The sequence below is a fragment of the Sinocyclocheilus anshuiensis genome, unplaced genomic scaffold, assembly GCF_001515605.1.
Source record: "Sinocyclocheilus anshuiensis isolate Anshui unplaced genomic scaffold, SAMN03320099.WGS_v1.1 scaffold1079, whole genome shotgun sequence".
In the NCBI taxonomy this organism is placed as follows: Eukaryota; Metazoa; Chordata; class Actinopteri; order Cypriniformes; family Cyprinidae; genus Sinocyclocheilus; species Sinocyclocheilus anshuiensis.
In genome coordinates, this window is record NW_015548207.1 from 3,318,508 (window position 1) to 3,345,741 (window position 27,234).

The window sequence follows — 27,234 nt, forward strand, 5'->3', positions numbered from 1 at the left end:
TCCACCGTGAAAGCCGATCCGGTGATCCACAGCACAAAATTGATGTATTTCCTCAGCGACCAGCACGGATCAGCTCCAGGCATGACGTAGCGGATATCGTCCTCTTTTGGAAGGCCAAACAAAGTAGTTTCGCTTTCACAACGAAACACACAGCGCCTCCACAACATGGCGGCAGCAACAACAATACTACAGCGAGAATAAAAGTTACGCCTTCTTTCTTTGCGTGAACATTTGGGCGGCGTTATGCAAATCTTCCCACATCGTGACGTAGACATGTGGGGGTGTGTTAGAACGAGCCGTTTTAGGTAGGCGTGGCTGACTCTTAACTTTTATAAAGAATATCTCTTTGGATTTGAGACTTTAGTCTTTGCAACTTTACAGATCATCTTTATGCACCAAGACCTTGTAACACTCCAAAGAGAAAGGAAAAATTTTAATTGCATCATATGACCCCTTTAATACAGCAGAGGACGTAAATATATTCGTGACAGGTGTCAGTCATGTTAAATCTACTGTGTTTGGATGCTGTCTGACAGGTTTGGGTTGTTGTATGCAGAGTGTTTGAGTCAAAATGCCCCAGACGAATAAGGCCAAAACTTCAGGTGGATCTGCCGGTGAAGTGTCCGGTCCAGAGAGCGGAGAACCTCCACCAGCTCGAGCCGAACCGCGAGTCTCCCAGCCCGAGCCTGACAGAGCCGGAGAATCTGAGCGAAGCGACCCGATAATAACCAAATCACTGAGCGACCCCAAAAAATACAGGTAAAGACAGTTTATGCTTTATAATATTCATTCATTCATTCATTGTTTATTTATAAAGCACATTTAAAAACCCAAGGTTGACCAAAGTGCTGTACAGAGCATTATAATCAATACATAATCGATTATAATTTATCAAATAAGAAACACATAAATAAATAAATAATTGCAACAATATAATTATTGTTGCAATTATTTATTTATTTATGTGTTTCTTATTCGTCAAATGTATACATTTTATAATATATTTTTGGTAAATGGATTTAATAATAATATAATAGAAATTGATAATAACGGTTATCATATTAATACTATATATTACTTTATATGAATAATTGAGAATATGAAATATATTGTTATTGTTAACATGTTATTATTTATTAGTATTATTATTACTATTTATTATTATTATTATTGCTATCATTATGCATGTAAGTATTAAACATAAATATTAAAATAATATTTTATGAAGTATATTTTGTAAAGTAAATTATTATTTTGTGATTAGTTTTTATCTTGTTTATGTTTAATTATATTATCAAATGTATATTCGATATTAAAATTATACATATTAACATTAATAAAGCATATTTTAATACATTTGATAAAGTAAATTATTATTTTGTTATTTGTTTTTATTTCATTTATATTTAATTATATTATTAAATGAATATGTAAAATTAAAATTACAAAATTGTTTATATTATTATTATTATTATTATTATTAATAAAATATTTGAATACATACTATAAAGTAAGTTTTTTTTATTTTATTATCAAATGTATTTATTTATGAAAATAAATGTATACATTTTAATAAACATATTTTAACGTTTTTAAAGTAAATTATTGTTATTATTAAATATATTATTATATAAAATATGTTATTTTTTATTTATATTTAGGTTTCATGTATTTTATTTATATTTAATGATATTAATCAAATATGTATTTGAAAACAAAAGTATAATACTTATTCATTGTTGTAATTATTATTATTATTATTATTAAAAGGCTATTTTAATATATTTGATCAGGTAATTGATTATTTTGTTACTATTAGTTTTTATTTTTAAATTATGTTCAATTATATTATCAAATGTATATTTAAGAAAATAAATTATACATTTATTTAAATGTAGTTATTAATTAAAACATTGTTGTTTATTTTATTATTATTTAATAATAGTAATAATGATGTTGATGATAAACATTTATTTTTTTAATGCTATTTATTTTCTGAAAAGAAATAATTAAACCTGTTTCAGGTACATTGAGCTGAGCAATGGACTCAAAGCACTACTCATATCAGACCTCACCCAGTCAGAAAGTAACAGAGAGACAGTTGCCGAAGAGGAGGAAGACTCCGATGAGGAAGAGGATGGTGATTGTGAGAGCGCTAATGAAGGCAGCAGCTGTGTAAATAAATGCAGTGAAGGGGTGAAGAAGAATTGCCGTTCAGAGAAACAGGTGACTGTCAGTTCTTTACAGTTACTTCATTTTTATAAATATATAATATAAAATACTTCTATATTATCTCAGTCCGCAGCTGCGCTCTGTATCAGCGTAGGAAGCTTCAGTGACCTTGCGGATCTACCTGGTCTCGCCCATTTCCTCGAACACAGTGCGTTGATTGATGTTCATTTCATTATTACCTTTTTATTTTCTTTTTATTCACATTATCCATTTTTCTCTGTGTCCCAGTGGTATTCATGGGCAGTGAGAAGTACCCGTCCGAAAATGGCTTTGATGCTTTCCTGAAAAAACACGGAGGAAGTGACAACGCTTCCACGGACTGTGAGCGGACCATCTCCAAGTTTGATGTTCAAAGAAAGTACCTCAGAGAAGCACTGGATCGGTGAACTAAACGTTCAATAATCAATCACATTTTTTAATTTTAGGGTGAACTTTGCCTTTAATATTCCGCATTTGCATTATTTGTCCACAGGTGGGCGCAGTTTTTCAGTTGTCCCCTGATGATTCCTGATGCGGGTGACAGGGAGGTGGAGGCCGTAGACAGCGGTCAGTAAATACACCTCACAAAAACTGCATAGTTCATCCAAAAATGAAAATCTGCTGAAAATGTACTCACCCTCAGGCCATCCAAAATGTAAATGAGTTTGTTTCTTCATCAGAACAGATTTGGAGAAATTCAGCATTACATCACTTGCTCACCAGTGGATCTCCTCGCTTCACTAGACCTTAACTGATGGACTGGAGTGGTGTGGATTATTGTGATGTTTTTATCAGTTGTTTAGACTCTCATTCTGACGGCACCCATTCACTGCAGAGGATCCATTGGTGAGCAAGTGATCTATAAGTACATTTCTCCAAATTCGTCCGATGAAGAAACAAACTACATCTTGGATGGCCTGAAGTTTGGTGCATTTCCATTTTTGGGTGAACTATTCCTTTAAATAATGAAATGTAATTCAGCTAAATTGTCTAAACCTGTTAACAGAGTACCAGATGGCCCAGCCATTAGACTCTTATCGCAAAGAGATGCTGTTTGGAAGTCTAGCAAAAGCCGGTCATCCGATGAGCAAGTTCTTCTGGGGTCAGTCCATGTTACTCACATACACATAACGTTCTGAGATGTCAAACAAGAGAATGATTGTCATGATATTTGTTTGTCTCTGTGTATTTCATCAGGAAATGCTCAGACACTGAAAAACGAACCCAAAGAGAAGAATATCAACACTTATGAGCGTCTGAGAGAGTTCTGGAGGAGGTATTACTCTGCTCATTACATGACGCTCGCTGTGCAATCCAAAGGTAATCAGAATAAATCATTTGTCTGTGAATTAATACACAGTACCAACCTCATATTTACATTGAGGGTCTAATTTTGGACACTTTATTGTAATAGAGACACTTGATACCCTAGAAGAATGGGTGCGAGAGATCTTTATTAAGATCCCAAACAAGTAAGTACGTTAAACATCATGTTTATATTTCTGTGTTGCTCAGGATTTATTTTAATGTCATTTCTTTTCGGTTATTTTCACAGTGGCCAGCCACGGGCGGATTTTTCAGACCTTTAAGCTACAAAACAAGCTTTACAGAAGTAGCATTGGATTTTATATTTTATAGATTATGTCAGTTAGGTTACCTAGAGCCTTTTTGATCTTTAATTTAATGTAAATGATCATTTTCAATTTTTTACTTAATATGTAATATGTTATATATAACCCAATATTTAATTTAAATATTAAATATTTAAATAACATTTTAAAAATGTAATTTAATACAACTAAATTAAATATTAAATATACATATTTTAATTTAAATTATTTTTTTACTTAGTTGTTCATGTAAATAATATCAATATGTTCTTCTGATGTTTAATATGAAAATAATAATTGTAGTTTATAAAATATATTATTGTTCATATGTACTTTTATTATTATTGTTATTTAAATATTATCATTAAAATTATTTCATCACTTATATGTCTGCATTGATTTCATATTAAATATCTTTATTTATATGATTCAGTGCCTCTCAAATCTACTCATGTGTCTACTCATGTGTTTCATGAATTTAAATGGGTGTTTGGACGCTTTGATAAGCTTTGATGTGACATTTACAGTGGTGCCTGTGTGAAAGATTCATGTGCTGACCATCAGCTGGGCTCTTCCACCTCAGGGCAAACATTACAGGTCAGTAACACATCCTGACAGCTGTCAAGATCCATCCACCATGTGAAAGCGTCTTACCCTGCTGAGGATGAAGATCTAGGACAACACGGTGTAATAGTACAAGTTTGCATTGTCCTAATGGCATTAAAATATGCTTGTTTGTATGGTGGGATGTAGAGTGAAACCCCTGCATTACATTTCCTGGCTGATTGGTCATGAAGGAGCTGGAAGTATATTATTATTATTATTATTATATATTATTTTTTTTAAATCTCAAATGAACAACTCAAGAAAATTATGTTACATTATGTTATCAGGTTACTCTTTTGGAAGTACAATAAAGTAAATATTTTATATTCATTCAGTTTAGTTCTTTATTTTCTAAAAAAAATTATAAAAATAATTTTGAGGTAGCGTGCTACATGTAACACATTTTACATTGCCAGGTTACTTCTTGGAAGTAAAATTACAAAATAAAATAATTTTTTATTTATTCAGTTTACTTACAAAGTATATACTTACAAAAAGTAAATTTTATTTTTTATAAGATTACTTTTTGGTAATGTTGAGGTAGGTTGTTACATGTAATGCATGTTACGTTATTAAGTTACTTTTTACAAGTAAAATAACTAAATAAAATCACTTTTATTTAATTACAAAAAGTTCTACTTAGAAAAAGTTATATTTACAAAAGTTCATTTTATATATTTTATTAAAAAATTGTAATGTTTAGGTAACATGTTACATGTAATGAGTGTTACATTATCAGGTTACTTTCTGGAGGTAAAACAACAAAATAAAACTTTGTATTTATTCAATTTACTTACAAGAATGTATACTTACAATACTTAATTTTGATATATTATAAAATTATTTTTTGTTAATTTTGAGGTGATGTTACATGTAATGCATGTTACGTTATTAAGTTACTTTTTACAAGTAAAATAACTAAGTAAAATCACTTTTCTTTTATTTAATTACAAAAAGTTCTGCTTAGAAAAAGTTATACTTACAAAAGTTAATTTTATATATTTTATAAAAAAATTGTAATGTTTAGGTAACATGTTACATGTAATATGTGTTACATTATCAGGTTACTTTCTGGAGGTAAAACAACAAAATAAAACTTTGTATTTATTCAATTTACTTACAAGAATGTATACTTACAATACTTAATTTTTATATATTATAAAATTATTTTTTGTTAATTTTGAGGTGATGTTACATGTAATGCATGTTACGTTATTAAGTTACTTTTTACAAGTAAAATAACTAAATAAAATCACTTTTATTTAATTACAAAAAGTTCTACTTAGAAAAAGTTATATTTACAAAAGTTCATTTTATATATTTTATTAAAAAATTGTAATGTTTAGGTAACATGTTACATGTAATGAGTGTTACATTATCAGGTTACTTTCTGGAGGTAAAACAACAAAATAAAACTTTGTATTTATTCAATTTACTTACAAGAATGTATACTTACAATACTCAATTTTTATATATTATAAAATTATCTTTTGTTAATTTTGAGGTGATGTTACATGTAATGCATGTTACGTTATTAAGTTACTTTTTACAAGTAAAATAACTAAGTAAAATCACTTTTCTTTTATTTAATTACAAAAAGTTCTGCTTAGAAAAAGTTATACTTACAAAAGTTAATTTTATATATTTTATAAAAAAATTGTAATGTTTAGGTAACATGTTACATGTAATATGTGTTACATTATCAGGTTACTTTCTGGAGGTAAAACAACAAAATAAAACTTTGTATTTATTCAATTTACTTACAAGAATGTATACTTACAATACTTAATTTTTATATATTATAAAATTATTTTTTGTTAATTTTGAGGTGATGTTACATGTAATGCATGTTACGTTATCAGGTTAATTTTTGGTAGTAAAATAAAATAAAATCACTTTTTATTCCACAAAAAGTTTATATATTTTATAAAATATTTTTTATGTTCATAAGAAAAAATATTAAGCTGAAAGAAAATACTAAATATTAATGTTTTTTAGAGCAGATTCACAACAGTCCATAAATTTAATAAATGATGTAATAAAAAATAAACTATGTTGTGTTTTTTCATTATTCAACATTTGTAGGAATCAGAGTATGGGGGAGATGCAGAGGTTTTTCTACTTTCAAAGGGAGTGTCACCAAAAAACTGAACTGCTCGGTTAATTAAGCGTAGAATTCATAGTATAATATCTTTTTTCAGATAAGTGACATGTTTTTTTTTCTATTCATGTAATTTATTTACTGACAAATACAGCATCCTGGTGTTTTACAGGAAACTCCAGTATAAAGCTCCTCCAGCTGAACCTCCTGTCCTGTTCTGAGTGGTGGAGTTACCACAGATGCATCACTTATGTAAAGTCCAGTCCCTCAATAAAGCGGATGCTAACTCCGAAGTCACAGTATACTATCAGGTAATGGTCAGTTAGCAGTCCATGTGACTCATGTGCTGTATATTTCAGATCTTCTCAAACCGTTTAGCAGCTTTGTGTGAGAAACTCCAAAATGTTGCACTTCAAGTGGTTTTTGTTTCCAGACGGGGCTGAAGAACTTGGGGGAACATACGCTGATGGAGCTGCTTGTGGTGAGTTTCATCGTTGCTCAAACTGAAAGTATGGGGTATTGTCCTTCTTTCTTAAAATCTTGTATTTTTGTGTTCATCAGATGCACATGGAAGAACCCTGCTTTGATTTCCTGGGGACAAAGGAAACTCTAGGGTCGTTATGAAGCGCCATGTCTTTCCATGTCTAGATATTTCTGCTACAACACAGATCTTGTTTGATTCTTCTTCCATCAGGTATCAGGTATACCCATCCTGCAGAAACACCTCCAGTGTCCTTGGCTTCTCAGTTACCGTTGAGACTCAGGCGACCAAGGTCAGGCAATATTTATGTGGAAAACTAGACTTTATCTAGTCCGTTTTCTTTGTGAATATTAATAACGTTTTCGTTTAGTCTCTCGTAGCACTGACTTTGTGGAAGGTAAAATTGAAGCTTTTCTAGTCAACTTTGGGGAGAAGATGGTTAACTTGTCAGAAGAGGCTTTTCAAACTCAAGTGACAGCCCTAATCAAGCTGAAGGAGTGTGAAGACACGCAGCTCGGGGAAGAAGTGGACAGGAACTGGTTTGAAGTGATCACGCAGCAGTATGTCTTTGACAGGCTCAATAAAGAAGTGAGAAATCAGTCCATATATTCCTATTCTTTATGATTACTCACACTTTTATTTATTAACACTTTTAAATGTAATCTAGCAAATCTCAAAATGTATTTACATTTTTCATACTGTACATTATAATGTGATTCCTGAATTGACTTGTAGCATTTGAAATGACTGGTTTTAGTTTTTTTGTTTTATTTTGAATTTGTTTAGATAAAAAGAATAAAATTGTAATTATTCCACATCACCAACTTTTTTTGTTAGTATTAATATTGATTGATTTATTGATTTATTTGTGCCACCAACCATATTTTGTTAGTCTTAATATTTATTTATTTATGGCACAACACCAACCTTTTTGTTTGTTAGATATAATATTTATTTTATTTCTATATTTATGCCACATCACCAACGTTTCTTTAGTATTCATTCATTCATATATTTATGCCACGTACCCAACCTTATTTATTATTAGTGTTAATCTTTTATTTTATTTTATGCCACATTGCTAACTTTTTTATTAGAATTAATATATATATTTTATTTATATATTTATGCCGCATCACCAATGTTTTTGTTCTAGCATTTATTTAGTTAGTTATTTATGCCCTGTACCCAGCCTTATTTATTAGTGTTAATATTTTTTATACAGTATATTTATGCAACATTACTAACTTTTTTGTTGGGCTTACTATTTATTTTATTTTATTTTATTTCTATATTCATGCCACATCACCAATGTTTTTTTTTATCATTTATTTCTTTATTTATGCATGCATGCCACATCACCAACCTTTTTTCTAAACCTTTTTTATTTTTGTTTGTTTATTTATTTACTTACTTATGCCTTGGTTATGCTGTTATTTTTTTATTTATTTAGATAAAATAATATAGAATTTTAATACTGGCCATTTATTGGTTATCAGATATAACATTATCTATATCAGCCTGATTTTTATTACTAGTGCATTTCTATTCTTATTCTTTAAATCTGCATTGTTTGAGATGATTTGTATTCTGTGAGAAAATCACCATGTTGCTTTACCCAACAGATTGATGTCCTGAAGAATGAACTGGTATCTTTTTTCATGGAGCACAGACATGCAGCAGAAAACTAAGTATCCATGTATGTTACTTATTTGTTGAATCTATTCTATTTTAAAGGGTCATTGAGAGAGTAGAAAATGGCCATTACAAACTAAATGAAAACTAAACTGTTGATCATGTTAGCATCTACCAAATCACTCTATGATCCGTGCAGGTGGTTGGATTCGGAGAGAAAGAGAAGGAAACCTATGGAGATGATCAATCCAGTTCAGCCCCAGAGACTCAGGATATAGAAACGAAGACTTCCTCTTATGGGGACGTGTCCAAGCTCATCTTACTCCCCGCCTCGCCCGTCCTCGCCAAAGCCACCAGGATAACAGACATCCGGGCATTCACGTCTTCCATCAATAACACACCCCTACCATAAGATCCTCCAGTGAGACTGAAGTTCCCTGAAGAGCCACGGCTACCTCGAGATGGAACTCTGCAAAAACACGTTCAGTTGTCTCTGTCGTCATCTGTTACATAAAGAATACAAGTGGGTCAGAACTGTTTTTCATGTATATTAGAGGACACAGATCATTCAATATATATAGACTGAATATCAGATTTTATTGGCAATAAGTGGTTGCTGGAAATTATTTTTTTAAGTTAAGAATGTATTTTATCTTAAATTGTCATTGTGAATAAAAATATGGAGATGTGGACTCAAAGCCTTACTTCAAATTTGGATGATATAGTATTTAGTATGTTTTATCCAAATGTCTAATCATTAAATGTTCATTTTAATAATAAAAACTGTAATTAGAAACCATAATATGCTTTCTAATTACATTTTGTAAAGAATGAAAGAAGAAAACTTTAAAACCAGGCTAACAGTGTTATTTTTGTATAATTTATATCGTATTTATTAATATTTTGAATTATTATTTCAAAATAGTTCATAATAGTATTATGAACTATTATTATTACATAATATTATATATAATATTAGTGTAGCTTTTATTTTTATATTTTCATGTTAATTTAAGTTTAACTTAGTAATTTTGTTACGTGCTGTTTATTCATTTTTGGGGTTTTATATTTTTATATAGCTTTATTTTTATGTCAGTTTTAGCTTTAGTAATTTTAGAACTTCAACTTATTTGTGTTTTTAGTTTTGATTTAGTTGAACAAAATAATATTACATTTTAATATTGGCTAGCCTAGTTGCCAATAAGTGTCAGATATAACATTATCTATATTAGCCAGAATTGATATACTATATTATTATTATATCTAATATTATTGTAGCTTTAATTTTTATATTTTCAGTTTTCATATTAATTTAAGTTTAACTTTTAGTAATTTTGTTATGTGCTATCATTTTTATTGCTATTTTATTTATTTTATTTTTTTTTTCAGTTTTTAGTAATTTAAGGACTTCAACAAACTTATTTGAGGTAGTTTGTGTGTACACCGTAAACAAACTCATTTGTTTGGCTGCCATGGCATCACTGAACCGCTACATTATTAATGAGAGCACTTATGAATTTTTAAAAAGGATTAATTTGACTAAGTTAGCGATAGAAGAAGACATAATTCTTGAAGTATTGTGTTCATGTTAGTCAGAAGAGTCTCTGGAGTTTGATTCTGTAACTGTGGAAAGTCGCGCAGAGACGCGACGCGACGCGTCCATGGCAACAAACTTTTATTAGCTGCTGTTTTGGAGTAGCGGCTCGCGCGCAGTAGCGAAACAATGCGTTGTTTGGAGCGCTGTAGCATGGAGAACTGCAGAAAGCTTCATGTTTTAGCGTCTTTGCGTCTTTTCCGCGGTGATTCATAGGTAAACAGTGTCCGGCGAGTCTAGACAGTCTCAGTATGTCAGTGTCCGTCAAGTGCAGCCCGTCTCCTCCGGATGGAGCGAAACCCGAGAGCCACAGGACGAAGAGACCGAGCGCTGCTCTCAGTAATAGTGAGTCAACTCAATTATCCAGCAACAATAATAACAGCACTCACTTTTTCTTTGTTAATCTTCATTTTTTAAATCTACATTCACTTTTTCTTTCTCTTAGCATGCTACATCACCAGCTTTAATGTTAATATTAATTTATTCCATTTATTTACAGTGGGTACGGAAAGTATTCAGACCCCCTTAAATTTTTCACTCTTTGTTATATTGCAGCCATTTGCTAAAATCATTTAAGTTAATTTTTTTTCCTCATTAATGTACACACAGCACCCCATATTGACAGAAAAACACAGAATTGTTGACATTTTTGCAGATTTATTAAAAAAGAAAAACTGAAATATCACATGGTCCTAAGTATTCAGACCCTTTGCTGTGACACTCATATATTTAACTCAGGTGCTGTCCATTTCTTCTGATCATCCTTGAGATGGTTCTACACCTTCATTTGAGTCCAGCTGTGTTTGATTATACTGATTGGACTTGATGAAAAATTTAAGGGGGTCTGAATACTTTCTGTACCCACTGTATTTGTTCCGTTTCAACATTTATTCTTTGTTATTACTAATGTTTATCACAAACCTTTTCTGTTATAAATAGCCTACTTATTCAAGTTTACGTTATTCCTAACATTAATTTCTAAATGCCACATCACAAACCTTTTCTATTATTTCTAATGTTCATTAATTTTCATGCCAAAAATCACCAACTTTATTCTTCATAGCCCATTTATTTTTTATTTATTTTATTGAATTACCATCACCAAGTTTGTTTTTTTTGTTATTCTTAATATTTATTTATATATGTCACAGCACAAGCCCTTTCTATTATTATTCTTATTTATTTATGCCTAATCACCAACTTTGTTCTTAATTCATGTTATATATTTCCTCTTAATATTTATTTATTATTCCACATCACTTACTACATTAATTTATTCTCAGTATTCATTCATTCAATATCACCAAATATTTATTAAATATTTATTTATGGCACATCACAAACTTCTCTGCTTTTCTTAATATTTATATTTTATCATTTTTTTACACACACACACACACACACACACACACACACACACACACAAAAAAAAAAAAAAAAATATAAATATATAAGTTATTCTTAATATTTATTTATATATGTCACAGCACAAGCCCTTTCTATTATTATTCTTATTTATTTATGCCTAATCACCAACTTTGTTCTTAATTCATGTTATATATTTCCTCTTAATATTTATTTATTATTCCACATCACTTACTACATTAATTTATTCTCAGTATTCATTCATTCAATATCACCAAATATTTATTAAATATTTATTTATGGCACATCACAAACTTCTCTGCTTTTCTTAATATTTATATTTTATCATTTTTTTACACACACACACACACACACACACACACACACACACACACACACGTGTGTGACCATGCCTGTGAAAACCCAGCTTAAGTCATTATTTTGTGATTTACTGTTTTCTACATAAAATCATCCTTCATAAAGATGTAGAACATTCCGTGAAAATATAACCTTTATATCTTTAATATTGACTGAGTAAGGCCATGTCTGTCACAACTGTGCCGGAGGGAAGGAGCGCAGGAGACGCGGAGAAGCGTTACACAGTCTTTTAATGAACAATCACAGAGGTAAATCCACAACAGGAATGAGGAATGACACACGAACATAACCAGTAGCCCCGACCAACACTAACTGAATGGACTGGGGCTTATAAACACAGGATAACGAGAGACTAATCGAGAGGACTAAGGAGACACACCTGGAATCAAATTAACACAATCAACAAGAGGGAGAAACTGGGTCACGGGGAGCAAAACACACACAAACAGTCCATGGGCGTGACATATCACCCCCCTCCCGGAAGGTGTGTCCTCGCGCTGCAGGAACAACATAGGAAGGAACGGAGGGAACTTGGGAGGAGGACGGACACCCGGGAGGAGGACGATGAACGGAGTCCAGGGTCATACTGCAGGAGGAAAGAGCCAGGGAGGAGACAGGAAGGGCTTGGAGCTGGAACAGGAGGAGCCGGGTGGGACCCAGGCCACAGCCATGCCGACGGAGGGGAGGAGCCATGGAGAAGGAAGGGCCGACGACTCCAGGGGGCCGACCGACGGCTGCAGAGCAGGTGGCGGAGAAGCCCGAGGCGGAGACGGAGAGCCGATGAGCCAGGGCGACAGGGAGGACTGGTCAATGGGCCGAGGCGGAGTCCGGGGCTTAGAGGCTGGAGGCGGAGTCAAGGGATACTCCAGCCACGGCGACACTGGAGGAAGGCAGTCCCGCAGAGCTCGGACTGTGCTGATGGTGGGCTGAGGGCGAGCAGAGGGGCAGCCAGACGACAGCGGAGGAGGAGGCAGGAGCAGGTGGGTGGGCGGGCATTTGTGAGCCTCCGGGCTTAACTTGGGACCAGGAGCTTTCTCTGGGCTAGACATGGGAATAGGCACTTTCTCTGGGCTAGACATGGGAACTGGAGCCCTCTCTGGGCTAAACTCGGGGACTGAAGCCCTCTCTTTACTGGACTGGGAAACGGGAGCCCACTCAGGGCTGGACGGGACCAGTGGGGACGAAGGAGAGGGGGCAAGTCAGCTTCCAGCTCTGTTTCCCGGCGAGATCATTCACGGGGCAGATGGTGAATGGCGATCCATTTCTCACCAGAATCCACTCCACGAAGGCAGCGAAATCTGCTCGAGGACTATCCTCGGACGACGGCGGTCTGCACGTGGTGTTCATGCTGGCGTCATAGAATGTGCAGAGCGCGTCGTCCGGATAGCTGGTGAGTTCGGCATGGGCCAGAAACAGTCTGGTATGGCCCTTGAGTGATCTTTCCCCCTGCTCCAGCAGGAGGAGGAGGTATTCAGGGCGGGCGAGGGGATCCATGAGGGAACACTACGGAAACAACAGGAAAACACTGAGGAAAAAACAGAAACAAAAACGGAGGGATCACACGGAGGTAACTGTTTGTAGGTCGGTCTTCTGTCACAACTGTTCCGGAAGGAAGGAGCGCAGGAGACGCGGAGAAGCGTTACACAGTCTTTTAATGAACAATCACAGAGGTAAATCCACAACAGGAACGAGAAATGACACACGAACATAACCAGTAGACCCGACCAACACTAACTGAACAGACTGGGGCTTATGAACACAGGATAACGAGGGACTAATCGAGGGGACTAAGGAGACACACCTGGAATCAAATTAACACAGTCAACAAGAGGGAGAAACTGGGTCACTGGGAGCAAAACACACACAAACAGTCCATGGGCGTGACAATGTCAAAGATTGAAATCATAGTGAAATTAATGGCTGAAATCAAACTTTGATGCTTGTTATCTCATAATTAGATTTTGAGACTTTAGCCTGGATTTCACAGACAGGGTCACATATATTATCTTATATTATGTTTTAAATATATAAAATAAACTTAATATTTTTGTGTCTATTTAATGTATCTGTCTTATCTAGACTGTGTATGTGATTGATCTGTCTAGTGGTGGCAGAGCTTCCTCAGGTGAGAGAGAGGACACCTGTAAAAGACAGAAGCAGCCTGCAAGTGCGTGATGACTTAATTCCAGACGAGCTCCTCGCAACTTTAACATCCACCACATGTCCTCAAGACAGACTTGGACCCCTCAGATTAACCAAAACTCCTAAGGACTTCAAGGTTTGTGCCACTTCACTACCTTTCCCTTTTTCAAATTGTTTCTAGTAACTAAATCAGCTCTTTTTACCTCATTTACCAGGTTTGTTTAATGCATCGCCCTGATGCAGTGTGGCACCATCCAGCTAGACACAAGAAATACCAATACTTTCTCAACCAGCCGACCTCTCTGACTGGAGCTGGAAGGTTGGAATGAATCATTATGCATAACATACATTTACATTTACCCTTTAAAATAATCATATTTTGTTGCTTTGCAGCCTAAAATGAAGACGGACACAGTTTTTGTTTTATCCAGCTGTATTTAGTACTCAGTGCAACTTTTAACATCCAAGTGAAAGATAAAACACCAACATGTCAGAAAAAAATAAAAAACAGAATCACCGAGTTGGAAAAAGGATCACCCCCTTGTGTCAGTATTTTGTTGAACCACCTTTTGCTTTAATCACAGCCTTCAGTCTGTTGGGATCTGTCTCTACTAACTTTGTACATCTAGACTTTGCAATGTTCTTTGCAGAACTGCTCAAGTTCAGTTCATTTTGATGGTGAGCGTTTGTGGACTGCAGTCTTCAAGTCATTCCACAGATTTTCAGTGGGGTTTAAGTCTGGGCTCTGACGAGGCCATGCAAGGACATTCACCTTTTTCTCCTTCAGTTTGGAGTGACGTCCTGATCCAGGGAGGGTCTGTGTTGTACCAAATACCTTCCGCTTATTAATAATAGACTTCCCTGTGCTTCTAGGCATTGAAAAAGCCTTTGAAATTTTTTTGTATCCATCTCCTGACTTGTGCCTGTCCTCAACTTTATCCCAGAGATCTTTTGACAGTGCCTTGCCATCCATAGTTTATTGTTTGCTTCAGTTGCTCTACCAAGGATTGAAATGCTCCAGGAAAGCTCTTTTCATGCTGAGCTAATCGAAATGACCACAGCTGAACACAGCTGAAAGTCAAATGGCTTTGTGTGCCTTTGAGAAGGTGATTAGCAACACCTGATTGAGTTTACGAGTCATTTTTAGGAGGGTGATCCTTTTTCCAGCTCAGTGATTCTGTTTTTTAATTTTTAAATTTTTCCTCTGACAAGTTGGTGTTTTATCTTTCACTTGGATGTTATAAGTTGCACTGAGTAAACAGAGCTGGATAAAACAAAAACTGTGTCCGTCTTCATTTCAGGCTGCAAAGCAACAAAATGTGATTATTTTAAAGGGGGTGTTTCTTTTCTATACCCACTGTATTTACAATACACTGAGACATTTTCTAGCTCACTGTGTTTGTTTGAATCTGAACAGAGACATATCCTTCCTCTGTGATGCTCTCCCACCAATGGCTGAACGAAGCTCTGCTCAGGGAGATCAAAATGCAAGTGACAGGAGAATGACCTGAATTTAGTGCTAAGTTCTTTATGTCTTTTTGTATGTTGAAGCTTTGTGTTGTTGATTTTTGGGTTGAAGGACGTGAGTTCACTGGAAACATTAATCCCAGAAGAATATCACATCATAAAAAACAAAGGCCTTAAGGGACTGCAGTGCTATGATGAGTAAGTGAGTCTGTAAGAATATCTGTCTTGTTGTACTACAGCTAAACAAGTACTTTGATTTATTTGTTTTCATTTATTTTATAGCAAATTCACAGTTCTCCTAGAAGATGACAAACAGAAGCTAAGAGTCTTTCCATCAATGTAGGTTGCTACATTTATCTATCTATCTATCTATCTATCTATCTATCTATCTTAATATTATAAATATTTATTATATTTTTAAACAATTACTAAGGCAAATATGTCTTTTATTTATTTCAAGTTATTATTAATAATATTAGTATAAATATTTATATATGAAAATATAATATTTATAAATATAATATTATCAATATTTTTTAAATAATATTTATCATATTTTTCCACTAGGAAGCCATATGTATATCTAATTTATTTATAAAAAATATTATTAATATTATTAATATTATAAATATGTTTAATAATTTATAGTTTCTAAACAACCACTTTTTTCTTTTCTTTTCTTTCTTTCTTTCTTTCTTTCTTTCTTTCTTTTCTTCTTTTCCATTTGTTTAAAATGATTGATATTAATATTAATATTTATAATATTTTCTAAACAACCACTAGGAAACCAAGTGGTCGTCTTGAAGTGATACAGTTAATGAAGGTGATGGACAAAATGCTGGAAAAAACTGGTGTCAATCAAGAGTTTCAAGAGCTAACCGAACTCTCGCAGGTTAGTTAAAAAAAATCAATCAATCATTCAATCATTCAATCAATCAAGTATCATTCAGATTCTTGTAGGTTGGTATATTAACAACAGTGATTTTCACAATTATGACTAAATAGAATGCTTTACAATGATGATTTACACAACTGAAATATACAGTCACCAAAATGCTACTATCAATCTCTTGCAGGTTAGTTTTTAAGTGTAAAAAATGTAATAGAATTATACAAACAAATAAATAAATAAATAAATACTATAAATGTAAATCAGGTATCATTCAGATTTATGTAGGTTGGTATGTTAACAATAATGGTTTACACAATTATGTCTAAATATAATAATTTACAATAGTACAAAAGTATATCTTTATCTTTATAGAATATTTATCATGTTTTAGATTGAAAATTTACTGGAGCTGGTTCGAATTGAGCAGAACATCTACAACATAGTATTCCACGAGCTAATCCGCCAGGTCAGCGTTGAATGTGCCGAGAGAGGACACCTCCTCGCCAAGATCAGGTCTTCGTCACACAGTTGTACCTCGGTTTTTTTCCTCTGGGTTTTCATTAGAGAGTGACTTCACTTCCTCTTCCACTTGTCCAGGGAGAGGTATGTGGCTCTACTCGACCATATCCCACGGCAGGTGAAGTGTCTGCACACAGAAACCTTAGCGCAGAAGGCTCTAGACCGTCGGCTCACTAAAGAGATCGTTCACTTCAAAAGCTGCATTGCAAAGCTTAATATGTAAGCTGGATACAACTTATAAATAGTCGATTGAGCGTGATTTCTGTTTGTTTTAACCTTTTGTATATTTGACATGTAAAAGGGAACTGAGTGCTATGAAAGAACATGATGAGAATGTGTCCAAAGAGGCAGAGGAAGCCAAAGAGGAGCTCGCTAAAGCCTTGGAGGAGTCACAGCGCAATGCAAAGTGTGTGAAATAATACATAAACCTGTGTAAATAGTGGTTAATACAGACTCACACTGATTCATTGTAACTTTATATCTGTCTGGTTGAAATAAAGTGACTTTTCTGCAGTATTGTAGCAGAGTACCATGAGCTTTATGAGCTGCAGCGAAGGAGACTTGAAGGACAGATGTCTCAGCTTTATGATGAAAGGGACCTCTGGAGAAAAGCCACCTACAGTCTTGCAGTCAAGGTGACTTTGTGACAAGCCTGACATGATAGATAAGACAAAAGATAATTCACTTTTGTCTTTTATTTTGAAAGAATTTAGAATATTTGAGTTTAAATACCTCACATATTTCTTTCAGATAATAAAGATAAATAAACTTAATCTGGTCAGACGGCTAAATATTAGTGAGCAGACCTGGGCCAAGACTGCAGATCATTTCACTGTTTTCCTAACAGCGAAGGTACAAGCACTTCAGTACCTACAGTAATATCTCATTCTGTCAAGACTTTGACATGTAGACTAATGGTTATATCCATGTTATTTTTATTCACAGGACTCTGAGGATGTTTCTCACATCATGGAACTGACTGACCAGTGGAAAGATAAACTGACCGACTTCATGGAGAACCTCAGAGAGGCGGAAAGCAAACAGTGCGAGACTATCGAACCTGTCAGTGCTAACGTTGTCAAGTGGCACAAGTTTTATAAAGACAAATCAAGGTCAGTGAAGGAAATACTTTTTTCTTTGTATTTTTACTATTTTTTATTGAACTTTGCTCTCTTATGGTTCATAAGGAACCCTAATATGAATGTTGACAAGTCTGCAGAAAATGAGCTGGCTCAAGACCTGAAGCAATGGTCAAAGGTTAGCAATCATTTTTATTATTTCTTACTCAATGATCTTTGTAAAACTGTTCTACTTTCTACTTTAAATGTAAAAATCATAGTTATCTCTGTCTACATATAGGTGTTGACACAGCAGTGTGAGCGTTATGGAGGAGAGGGCCTAGTGTCTGGTCAGGAAACACTTGAAATGCTAACAAACCTTCAAGAGTCCTGGATTGAGGTTTGTCTCCAGCTCTTTAGGAGACACCCTGGTCCAAATGGAGGGCAACCTGAAGGCCAGGAGGCCATGAGGGAGCTGGCGAAGACCATTACTGAGCTCCAAAACCAACTGGGAATCCGTATTAGTGGAGAAAGTGGTGAGAACCAAGTTCTTTAGTTCCTCACGTTGGATTTTTTTCCAATAGATATTGACGTCTGCTCTTGGTTGTTTATACAGGGATCCATGCAACGCTAATGTTGCTTATTGAAACTATGGAGTACTGGTCAAGAAGATTAAAGTCCTTGAGTGGACTTCCAGAGGAGCAGTCTTTGGGTGATTGGCTCAAGTTGGAGGAAGCTCTTGGCAACTTAATGAATCAGTCTAAGGAGGCTCTCCAGCTAGTGGACAGCACACAGTCCGAACGGGACAGGGCTAAAAAAAAAAACCCACACCAAGTAAGAGAAATGCAAGGATCAGACATTATAGCTATCTTGCAAAACCTAGTGAGATACCTCATCTACTGCCAACACTGGCGGGCGGCTAACTTTTAAGGTAGCATCCTACATGAAATGGACCCTCCAAAACATGGGCAGATACTTGCGACAAAAGACACAAAACACACAGGACTTGATTCATGTTTCTAGTTGAACCATGTCCAAATTCCCTGTTTGTATCTGTGACAGGATTGAAATGGATGATGTCTTAAAGGCAATGAAGGAATTCCGGTTCTCTCAAGAAAACTTTTTCAACTGTGAAAATATGAGGCTTGGTAATGAGGTACACCCCAGGACTGCGTAACATTTTTTTGTATGCCGTAAGTCAGGGGTTAGGGTTGTCCATTCCTGTTCCTGGAGCTCACCTTCCAACAGACCTGGGCTAGACAAGACAAGATTATCATCTCTCATGGCTTAGGGCAGAACAGCTGCGCTTCCCAAATGCATTGTAAGCTTAAGTAGATTGTAGAAACCATTAGTACCAATGGTCTCTATGATCTACTTATGCTTGTGATTCTTTTGGGAAATGCAGCCCAGGATGTTTCGAGTAATCCTGAAGACCTTGATTACCTGGTTCAGGGGTGTTTAACCAAGATTCAACTTAAACTCTGCAGGAAGGTGGACTTCCTGGAGCAGGACTTGGATGCCCATGCCCCAGGCCATGAGTGATGATCTCATCATGTGTTATCAGGTAACTTCTCTTCACACCAAGTTGATTCGCTGGATGGTGGACCTTCTGCTACTGATGGTGCCGGTCCAAGAACCGAATCTTCCAATGCCTGAATTGAACGTCATAGTGGATGTATCTATTGAGAAGCTGGAGGAGGATGCCAGGAACCTCTTTGGGAAACTTGACTACTTTTCCAAGTACATCACAAGGTAATCTCATTAAACTCAATGCATCAAGAGGATACACCTGAGCTGCTTATAGTTAAGCATAAATTCATTATACAAATTGTCCTGCAGCTCTTGTCAGGCTATTGTAGAGGAGGCGATCCGGAAGGGCTCAACTCAGAATGAAACCGAGAATGAGCTCTACCAACTTTCTAAACTTCAGGTGTTTAACAATCCCTCTGATCTTCTCAACCAAGGTCTCTTTCTTGAGTAATGATTCAGATTGAGTTCTCGCCTGAAATGCCATGGATTCTTCTGCATTGTGTTTGTTCAGAAAGAGTGTGGTGAGTGGGTGGAGGCCTGTCGAATACTACTGTCGGGTGTGAAGGGAAGCCCTGTGGAGCTACAGCTGTCTGGAAAAACTGTGCCACAGTCTGTGAGTGACATTAGCATAGGCTCTCTGGTAGAATACAGCTATGCTAATACAGAATGTGAGTAACTTTCTTGTATTTCTTCTTAGCTCGAGCAACAACCAGAGGAACATACCGAAGAAGATGAAGAGGAACCCTTGAAAGACACCACTGGGCTTTATTCTATCCAAAGTGCTGATGAATATGTAACTAGCACTTTTTTCATATAAGCTATTAGCTTGCTAGCCATACAGCTAGTTTGAATTAGGACCAAATAAATGCACCAAATCACCTCCACAGGGGGAAGAAAAGGCTAGCAAACATGACAAAGATGGCTCAGTCATGAAGCTAGCTGGTCATGATGGCAATATCAATGAGAAGAACTTGGGAGCGGACACAGTCCAGCTTACAGGGGTGAGTGTACCGTATCCATCTCCATCAGCTTCCTATCTACTGTCAGGCCTGTGTCTTGTGTTTTGTTCCCCACGTGCTCCATGTCCTGGTTTTCCTCCGTGTCCCTCTATGCCCATTTTTGGTCTTCCCGTTCCTGTCCTCATTATGTTCAGTTGATTCCACCTGTGTTCCCCTTGTTATCTCGATTAGTCCCATTACTTTAGCCCTGTGTCTTTCCATGTCTAGGGTCCGGTATTGTTCGTCTTTCCCCGCTACGTGTGTGTTCCTGGTTCCATTGATGGTGAATTGTGACATCTACAGAGTGTAAAACATTAATCTTTTCATATATTTTTTTCTAGACTGAAGAACTTGTGGGTGTCTCCTCACACTGAAAATGCCAAGGAAGCCTTCGATGCATTAGAAACAGTGAGAACTCTTCAGCAAGAGCTTCTGTAAGTATTAGAGGAGAAATTTCTCCTTAATCAGATCTGTAGTGGTCTCTACATAAGCTGTGTTGTCTAGAGATGTAGAGACAAGAGCTATCAGTGCAGAGGTACGAGCGCTAAAGGTCGAAGAAGACCTGCAGGCAGCTCTGGACAAGATACAAGATCTGGAGAGGCAGCTACAGGCTCGGCCTAGTGTGGAGACCAAGTGTAAGTGTAGTGATTTATGAAGCACCACTCATACAAGTCAGTTTCAAACCAAGCAGCTTTCTATTGGTCAATTTGGTCAATTCGACTTGATCCTGTTGTGAAATCTTTTATTTATGTCAATACAGTATATGTCATGAACTGACCAGTTTCCTAATCTCTGACTATATTTACCCTTTTTACAGCGAGCAAAAATAATGTTACACCCGCACCCAAGGCCCCCAGCACCCCTTCTGAAGCTAAAACAAGAAGGCAGAAACCTGAAACCAGCCCGAAACTGTCCAGAGGCACCAAGAAACGCTAAATGGGAATAAGCACCATACTGGAACTCACATTGGGCAAAATAATGAAGTATTCAATAGATACATCTTTATTTGAAGTGTACTTGTATTGCACATATCATAAAATTAATATTCATTTTGAGATTTGCTAAAGATTACATTTAATAGTGTAAATTATTAGTGTTTTTAAAGATTAAGTTAAAGTGAGAGTTAGATGGAGCAAAGGTAACTAAAGGTAGCACAAATAAATATTGACCCATACCGATCTCAAATATCATCCAATAACCAATATAGTACTGATATATTGTGCATGTCTACGTAAAATTAGTCGTTTCAAACTGTTCTTCCTAAGTGAACACTGACAGTCATGTTGCCTTTACATCATGGGCGAGTCTTTGTTAGCATCATCTGAGCCATCGCCTGTGGTCAGGCTTTGATTGGCAGGTCTGGTCAAACTGGTGAGGTCGATGGATTGAGTCAGGACATCAGGAGGTATGTTGAGGACCACAGCGGGCTGCTCAGAGCGCAGATTGTTGAGGAGCTGCAGGAGTCGAAGGTGCACAACCATTGGAGAACCAGAGAGAGACTCTACAGAGGCCTTCAAAGCCCCACAAGCTGCCTTTTCTCCCTCTGCAGCGATCACCTGTGCAAAGCATAGTGGTTAAAAAGCTGGGTTGTAAACTAAAAAGTTGTGGGTTCAAATCCCATTTTGTAATTATGGCCTTACTTTGACTTGTGCCTGACGTCTCGCTTCGGCCTCCACAGCAAAGTTGTGTTGCAGCTCAGGTGGAAGACTGATTTCTTCTCTGCAACAGTGGACATATGTTATGAGTCCCTTGATGGGGAAAACCTTTGGCGTCTAATCTTGTTCTACGTACTTACATCTCCGCTCTTTCCACTTTGATACCCCACCTGCAGGTTACCGAATCTAAACTGACCTGCCCGACAAATGAAGACTAAGTAAAATCGTATTGTTTCAAGCTCTCGTGAGGTGTCATATCTGTTGACATTTACCTGAATCTCCTGGGCCATCCGTTTCCGGTTCAGCAAAATGTCAGTGAAGGCATGGTGGGCCAGTATCTCTCTAACAGACACCTGGGTCAGAGGCTGCAGCACATCTGGGACACTGGCGAGGGAGGAATAGCACACAGACATGTTCTCGATACGATAGTAACACACCGCGCTCACTTCGGTACACACCAGATCTTTGGTCACCACCTGAGGATACAATGACATGAAATTATATGGCTTGTTGGAGAGGTGTTTTAGAATTTTTTAGACTTGCAATTTTCTCAGCAGTCGATAAAATGGGCCATAAAAATACTTTTGACTTGCTTTGAAAGATCCAAGCCATATCTAGAGACCTAAGGGTGTTTTTTTAAAGTTTTTTTTTTTGATTGGGCTAGTCTTCAACCAGTTGCCACCCTCATGTTTACATACGTGTGTAAGTGGGATGGTATTTGTCGCAGTCAGCTTTTTAGAGTGCACTTCATTAAATGACTCAGAGGTCATCTCAGAAAATACAATGCTGCTTACATAGACCTTAGTCAGGGTAGCACCATATTTAATTTTTGACAGGAATGAAAGCAAGGCTGTGAGGGATAGAAGTACAATGTGTTCAATGGACTGTACTGTTGTACAGCAACATGTCGACTGTTCAGCAGACAAAATGTATTTTCGAAAAAACTTTCAGTAGACAAAAACCGTAAAACAGTTTGAGTTTTGAAAATACATGATCTTAGACTTTTATACAGTGAGTTCCATTGTGAATGCTATAAGTCATCTCTTACATACTCGTTTTCATCCATGTTAAATTCAATATGGCGTCTAACCTGATTAAGGTCTATGAGCAGAAAATACGGAGACTTTTTTTTGTTACTTTTGAGACAAAGAAATTACCGTGTGAGGAGGGATCTTCAGTATTTTCAGACGAATGTCCACTATATGGCACACATCCAAAAATGGGAAATAAAACATCAGCCCTGCAGCAAAATTAATAAAGAATAAAAGAATAACATTTTTGATTAAAAATACAAACTAATTAAGTAATTAAAAAACTATAAATGTATACAAATTTAAATTATTTTATTTAAATAAACTGTTAAAGTCCACAAACATAAATTATTAAAATGTTAAAATGAATTCTTAATATTCACATACTAAAATAGCATTAAAATCATTAACATATTAATTAAAAATGATATTAGCTTTAAAATTTTAATGTAACATTAACAATTATAAAGTAATATTAAAATATAAAATAAATATAAACATACAAATCAAATAAGTAAATAATGAAAATATATTTAAAATGAAATGTATTTAATAATAACTAGAACCTGGCTAACTGTAAAAGTGTTAATATGTAAATTAAAATGTACCAGGGCCCCTTGGTCTCTTCTGCAATAAATGCCCCAACCGAAATTTCACAGCTCTCTCATGTTCTCTCACAATCTACAAATAAACAATTTTATACATAATAACATTTATAAATAAAAGTTAATGGACCTGAACACAGTTACCAAATACATTATAATATTTTTTATTATTTAATCCCACAAGTTAAAAGCATACCTTCACACAGAACCATATGGCAATAGGAAAGAAGAAGATCACCACAGACAGGACCAAAATGATCAGAAGTAGCTCACAAACTCCAAGGTATCTCTTCTTCAAGGCTTTAGCGAAATATTAAAGACAAAAGAACATACTGTAGGTTCTCCATCTTTTCTGAGATGTTTTCTTCTCCACACTTACCTTCTCCAGGCCCTTCGGTCTCCAGTAATCCCAGTAACTCCTCTCGATCTTCTTTTATTCGTTCCCTCACACTGTCTACGTTTACTACAGTGCTGCTGGAGATGATTTGAGCCTCGTTAGCGTCACCTCTTTCTTCTTCTTCTTCTTCTGTCACTTCTGGTTTTTCTTTTCTTTTGTGGGGCTCTTGGAGCTTGATGGATTTGGGCGCTTTGGTTTTCCTCTCTTTAGCAGAAGGTGATGGCTCTCTCTTTACCCGTCCAGATCTTGAAGAATGCTGAGATGTTTCTGCTCTTTTCTCCATTATTGGCCGCCCTCATAAGAAGCATCCAGTGATCAGTGAGAGGAGCATCTGTTGTGATGGTTCATCTGGTGTCTGATCTGCTCCTGTGGACTTCTGTGGTTCTGAAAAGGGAGTATCTCTGTAGGCCTGTGCAGGTTCATGTGATGACAGGGGAGTGTTTGTGCTCTTCTAATGATTTTTACACAGTCGTAATGACCTATACAGAGGTGCTGAATGGAACATAATGTGTTTTAAAAAAGTATCTATCTATTTATCTATCTATCTATCTGTCTATCTGCCTGTCCGTCCGTCTAATATTTATGTATTTGTTTTAGTAAATATATAAATATAATTAAATAAGACAGCATTTTTAGAAAATGGTTATCTGGGAAAATCTGGGGAAAAAGTCATTGTTTGTAACAAAACTGGGTTACTTTTTGCATTACGTTATTTTACATTCACCTTCACCTCATAGTGTTGTAAATGGAAAATTATTTGATAAAAAGGCAATGCAAAATGTTTTGTGAAACGCCATTTATATAATTATTATTAAGTTTAGTATTAATAGGAAGGATATTAAGATTATAGTTCATGTTCTCTTTTTAAGATCTTTGTTTAATACCAAGGTCATGTTTATTTATATGTATGTGTGTGTGTGTTTATATATATATATATATATATATATATATATATATAAGCATCAAAGTTTGATTTCAACAATTAATTTCACTATGATTTCAATCTTTGACATGGCTTTACTCAGTCAATATTAAAGATATAAAGGTTATTTCACAGAATGTTCTTCACATCTTTATGAAGGATGATTTTATGTAGAAAACCGTAAATCACAAAAAAAATACTTATTTTCACAGGCAGGGTCACATTCACACACGCACGCACAAGAAAATACACATTTTAATTTATATTTACTATTTAGATTTAGAATAAAAATTTTGATTAAAAATACAAAATAATAAATTAATTAAAAAACTATAAATTTATACAAAACAAGACTTCTTTTTTAAATAAACTGTTATAAATCTGCCAAAATGTATCAGTTTTGTTGATATGCCTGACCATTTTTTATTGCAAAACACTTTATTTTCAAATATAAATTGGCCTTTTTTTTTTTATAATGCAAACCGCTTTTTTTAACATCATAAACTGAATGCTTGTAGGCTAGCCTATTTAAAACAAATTTTTTAACACTTATTTACACATTTAGGCCCTGTAGTTTTGTAGCATATCTTTGTATACGTTTTATTTAATTTATTTAAGAAAAATGGAAAATTATACTGTATGTTTAAAAAAAGCATATGAAAAAAGCAAAAGTAGCTATACATCAGAAAAGAAGCTGTGTGTAAAGTCAGAAAGTGCAGTGTCAGCGCGAGCAGCTTATTGAACGCTGATGTAGCACGTGCCTCAGGAAGTCTGCTGCTTCTGCCCACACAGACGCTGATGAAATACGCTTTCACCTGCACTTCTGCATGCACTCCTGTTATAAAATCAATCTCGGAGGATATTTTTTGAGGCCCGCTCCATTGACGTCATCGCGCTCGCGCACCTGTGATGCAAAATTCCCATTTTTAAAAAACGTGGCCTGTCGCGCGATCTTCACAGAACGACAGAACGCGTTTATCTTGTACAAAAGGTAACCTGTCGCCCATAAAACACATTAATAATATAAATGCATACATATACGTTTAAAGCTACGCCATGATTTCGGGGTTATCATAAATAGACACGTGCATTTTGCGTTAAAGCAGTATTGTCAATAAAGTGAACAGTGACATTTTTTGTCTAACGGGTGTCGACATCATGAGGGAATCACATTTACGTTTAAACTGTCATGTTTTTGTCAGCTGTCAAGTAAGTAAATTATGTGCTCTTGTGTTTTTAGCTGTCAGAATGACCCAAGATCAGCTCCTCACGGGTTTGAAGAAGGATGTCCGCTCTCTTCTGGTCTCTGCTAAGCATGGTTTGACCCCTGAGCAGCTCAAGAAGGACTACCAGACCATGCTGGGCTTCCCCATGCCCCTCAGGTTACAGGGATTCAGAAATGTTTTGGATATGGTCAAGGAAATGCCGGATGTTGTGCACTTGGAATACCACCTCGACGGCAGCATCATGTTGAAAGGTGATACTAGTATTTTATTCCTTTTGTTTGCTGGTAAATCAGTATTTATGGCCTAGAGAACGACTGTTCTGCATAATTATGCTAAACCCTCTTGAATACACCATTAAATTCCTACATTCTATTGTTAGTCATAAGCGTTTGGTATTAGGGGAGGGTCTTTTTTCAGTCTAGTGGGCATTTGATTGGACAAACATTTGGACACGCCCACAAGTGCAAGATGAATCATCAGTATTTTAATCTATAGATATTTTAATTTCTTTTAATATCAATATTTTAGCTCAGTTTAGCCTTTACATCTGCTAAAAGTAGGGGTGTAACGGTACATGAATTCATACCGAATATTTTCGGTTCAGGTCATTCGGTTTGGAACGAATGCAGCATTGATTTGACCACTGCACATGCAAAACATTTGTGTGTGGGACTGGGGTTGTTAAAATTTAACTAAAACTAAAACAATTAACAAATATTTTTGTTCCTTGAAATAAAATTATATATACACTGAACAAAATTATAAACGCAACACTTTTGTTTTTGCCCCCATTTTTCATGAGCTGAACTCA

The 27,234-nt window shown here is 35.5% G+C and overlaps 3 protein-coding genes and 1 pseudogene across 3 annotated transcripts in view; 3 read left to right on the forward strand and 1 right to left on the reverse strand.

The window, feature by feature from the left end:
* Positions 1 to 571: 571 nt before the first annotated feature.
* LOC107653551 (nardilysin-like) lies at positions 572 to 9,069 on the forward strand (annotated as a pseudogene).
* Positions 9,070 to 10,489: 1,420 nt separating this feature from the next.
* On the forward strand, positions 10,490 to 21,523 carry LOC107653552 (axonemal dynein light chain domain-containing protein 1-like). Its single transcript, XM_016440292.1, has 26 exons — positions 10,490 to 10,583; positions 14,087 to 14,259; positions 14,339 to 14,442; positions 15,541 to 15,610; positions 15,703 to 15,788; positions 15,873 to 15,929; positions 16,374 to 16,482; positions 16,874 to 16,995; positions 17,080 to 17,220; positions 17,303 to 17,407; positions 17,516 to 17,636; positions 17,752 to 17,853; positions 17,947 to 18,113; positions 18,189 to 18,258; positions 18,361 to 18,595; positions 18,676 to 18,893; positions 18,947 to 18,960; positions 19,122 to 19,215; positions 19,624 to 19,811; positions 19,899 to 19,989; positions 20,101 to 20,202; positions 20,287 to 20,382; positions 20,477 to 20,596; positions 20,936 to 21,021; positions 21,092 to 21,222; positions 21,405 to 21,523. Exons 1-26 carry the CDS (start codon positions 10,490 to 10,492, stop codon positions 21,521 to 21,523), a joined length of 3,015 nt encoding a protein of 1,004 aa, XP_016295778.1.
* Positions 21,524 to 21,876: 353 nt separating this feature from the next.
* On the reverse strand, positions 21,877 to 24,558 carry LOC107653553 (podocin-like). Its single transcript, XM_016440293.1, has 8 exons — positions 24,258 to 24,558; positions 24,075 to 24,178; positions 23,882 to 23,954; positions 23,400 to 23,482; positions 22,515 to 22,718; positions 22,383 to 22,438; positions 22,228 to 22,306; positions 21,877 to 22,143 (listed from the first exon to the last, which is right to left on the reverse strand). The coding sequence occupies exons 1-8, from the start codon at positions 24,556 to 24,558 to the stop codon at positions 21,877 to 21,879; spliced, it is 1,167 nt and encodes a 388-aa protein (XP_016295779.1).
* Positions 24,559 to 26,140: 1,582 nt separating this feature from the next.
* The window catches only part of LOC107653580 (tudor domain-containing protein 5-like), a 12,688-nt gene continuing 11,594 nt past the window's right edge, over positions 26,141 to 27,234 (forward strand). The window contains 2 exon segments of the mRNA XM_016440317.1: positions 26,141 to 26,188; positions 26,438 to 26,674. Of these exon segments, the coding sequence (XP_016295803.1) occupies positions 26,446 to 26,674 (229 nt within the window). The 5' untranslated portion in view covers positions 26,141 to 26,188; positions 26,438 to 26,445.

What these genes read in the sequence shown, in the direction of transcription:
- LOC107653552 (XM_016440292.1), top strand. Translation starts at nt 10,490, where the DNA reads ATGTCAGTGTCCGTCAAGTGCAGCCCGTCTCCTCCGGATGGAGCGAAA. An exon ending in ACCTGAAGCAATGGTCAAAG is followed by an intron (nt 18,259 to 18,360) that starts GTTAGCAATCAT and finishes GTCTACATATAG; the next exon opens with GTGTTGACACAGCAGTGTGA. An exon ending in ACTCTTCAGCAAGAGCTTCT is followed by an intron (nt 21,022 to 21,091) that starts GTAAGTATTAGA and finishes TGTGTTGTCTAG; the next exon opens with AGATGTAGAGACAAGAGCTA.
- LOC107653553 (XM_016440293.1), bottom strand. Translation starts at nt 24,558, where the DNA reads ATGGAGAAAAGAGCAGAAACATCTCAGCATTCTTCAAGATCTGGACGG. An exon ending in GACCGAAGGGCCTGGAGAAG is followed by an intron (nt 24,179 to 24,257) that starts GTAAGTGTGGAG and finishes ATTTCGCTAAAG; the next exon opens with CCTTGAAGAAGAGATACCTT. An exon ending in GAAGAGACCAAGGGGCCCTG is followed by an intron (nt 23,483 to 23,881) that starts GTACATTTTAAT and finishes ATTTTGCTGCAG; the next exon opens with GGCTGATGTTTTATTTCCCA.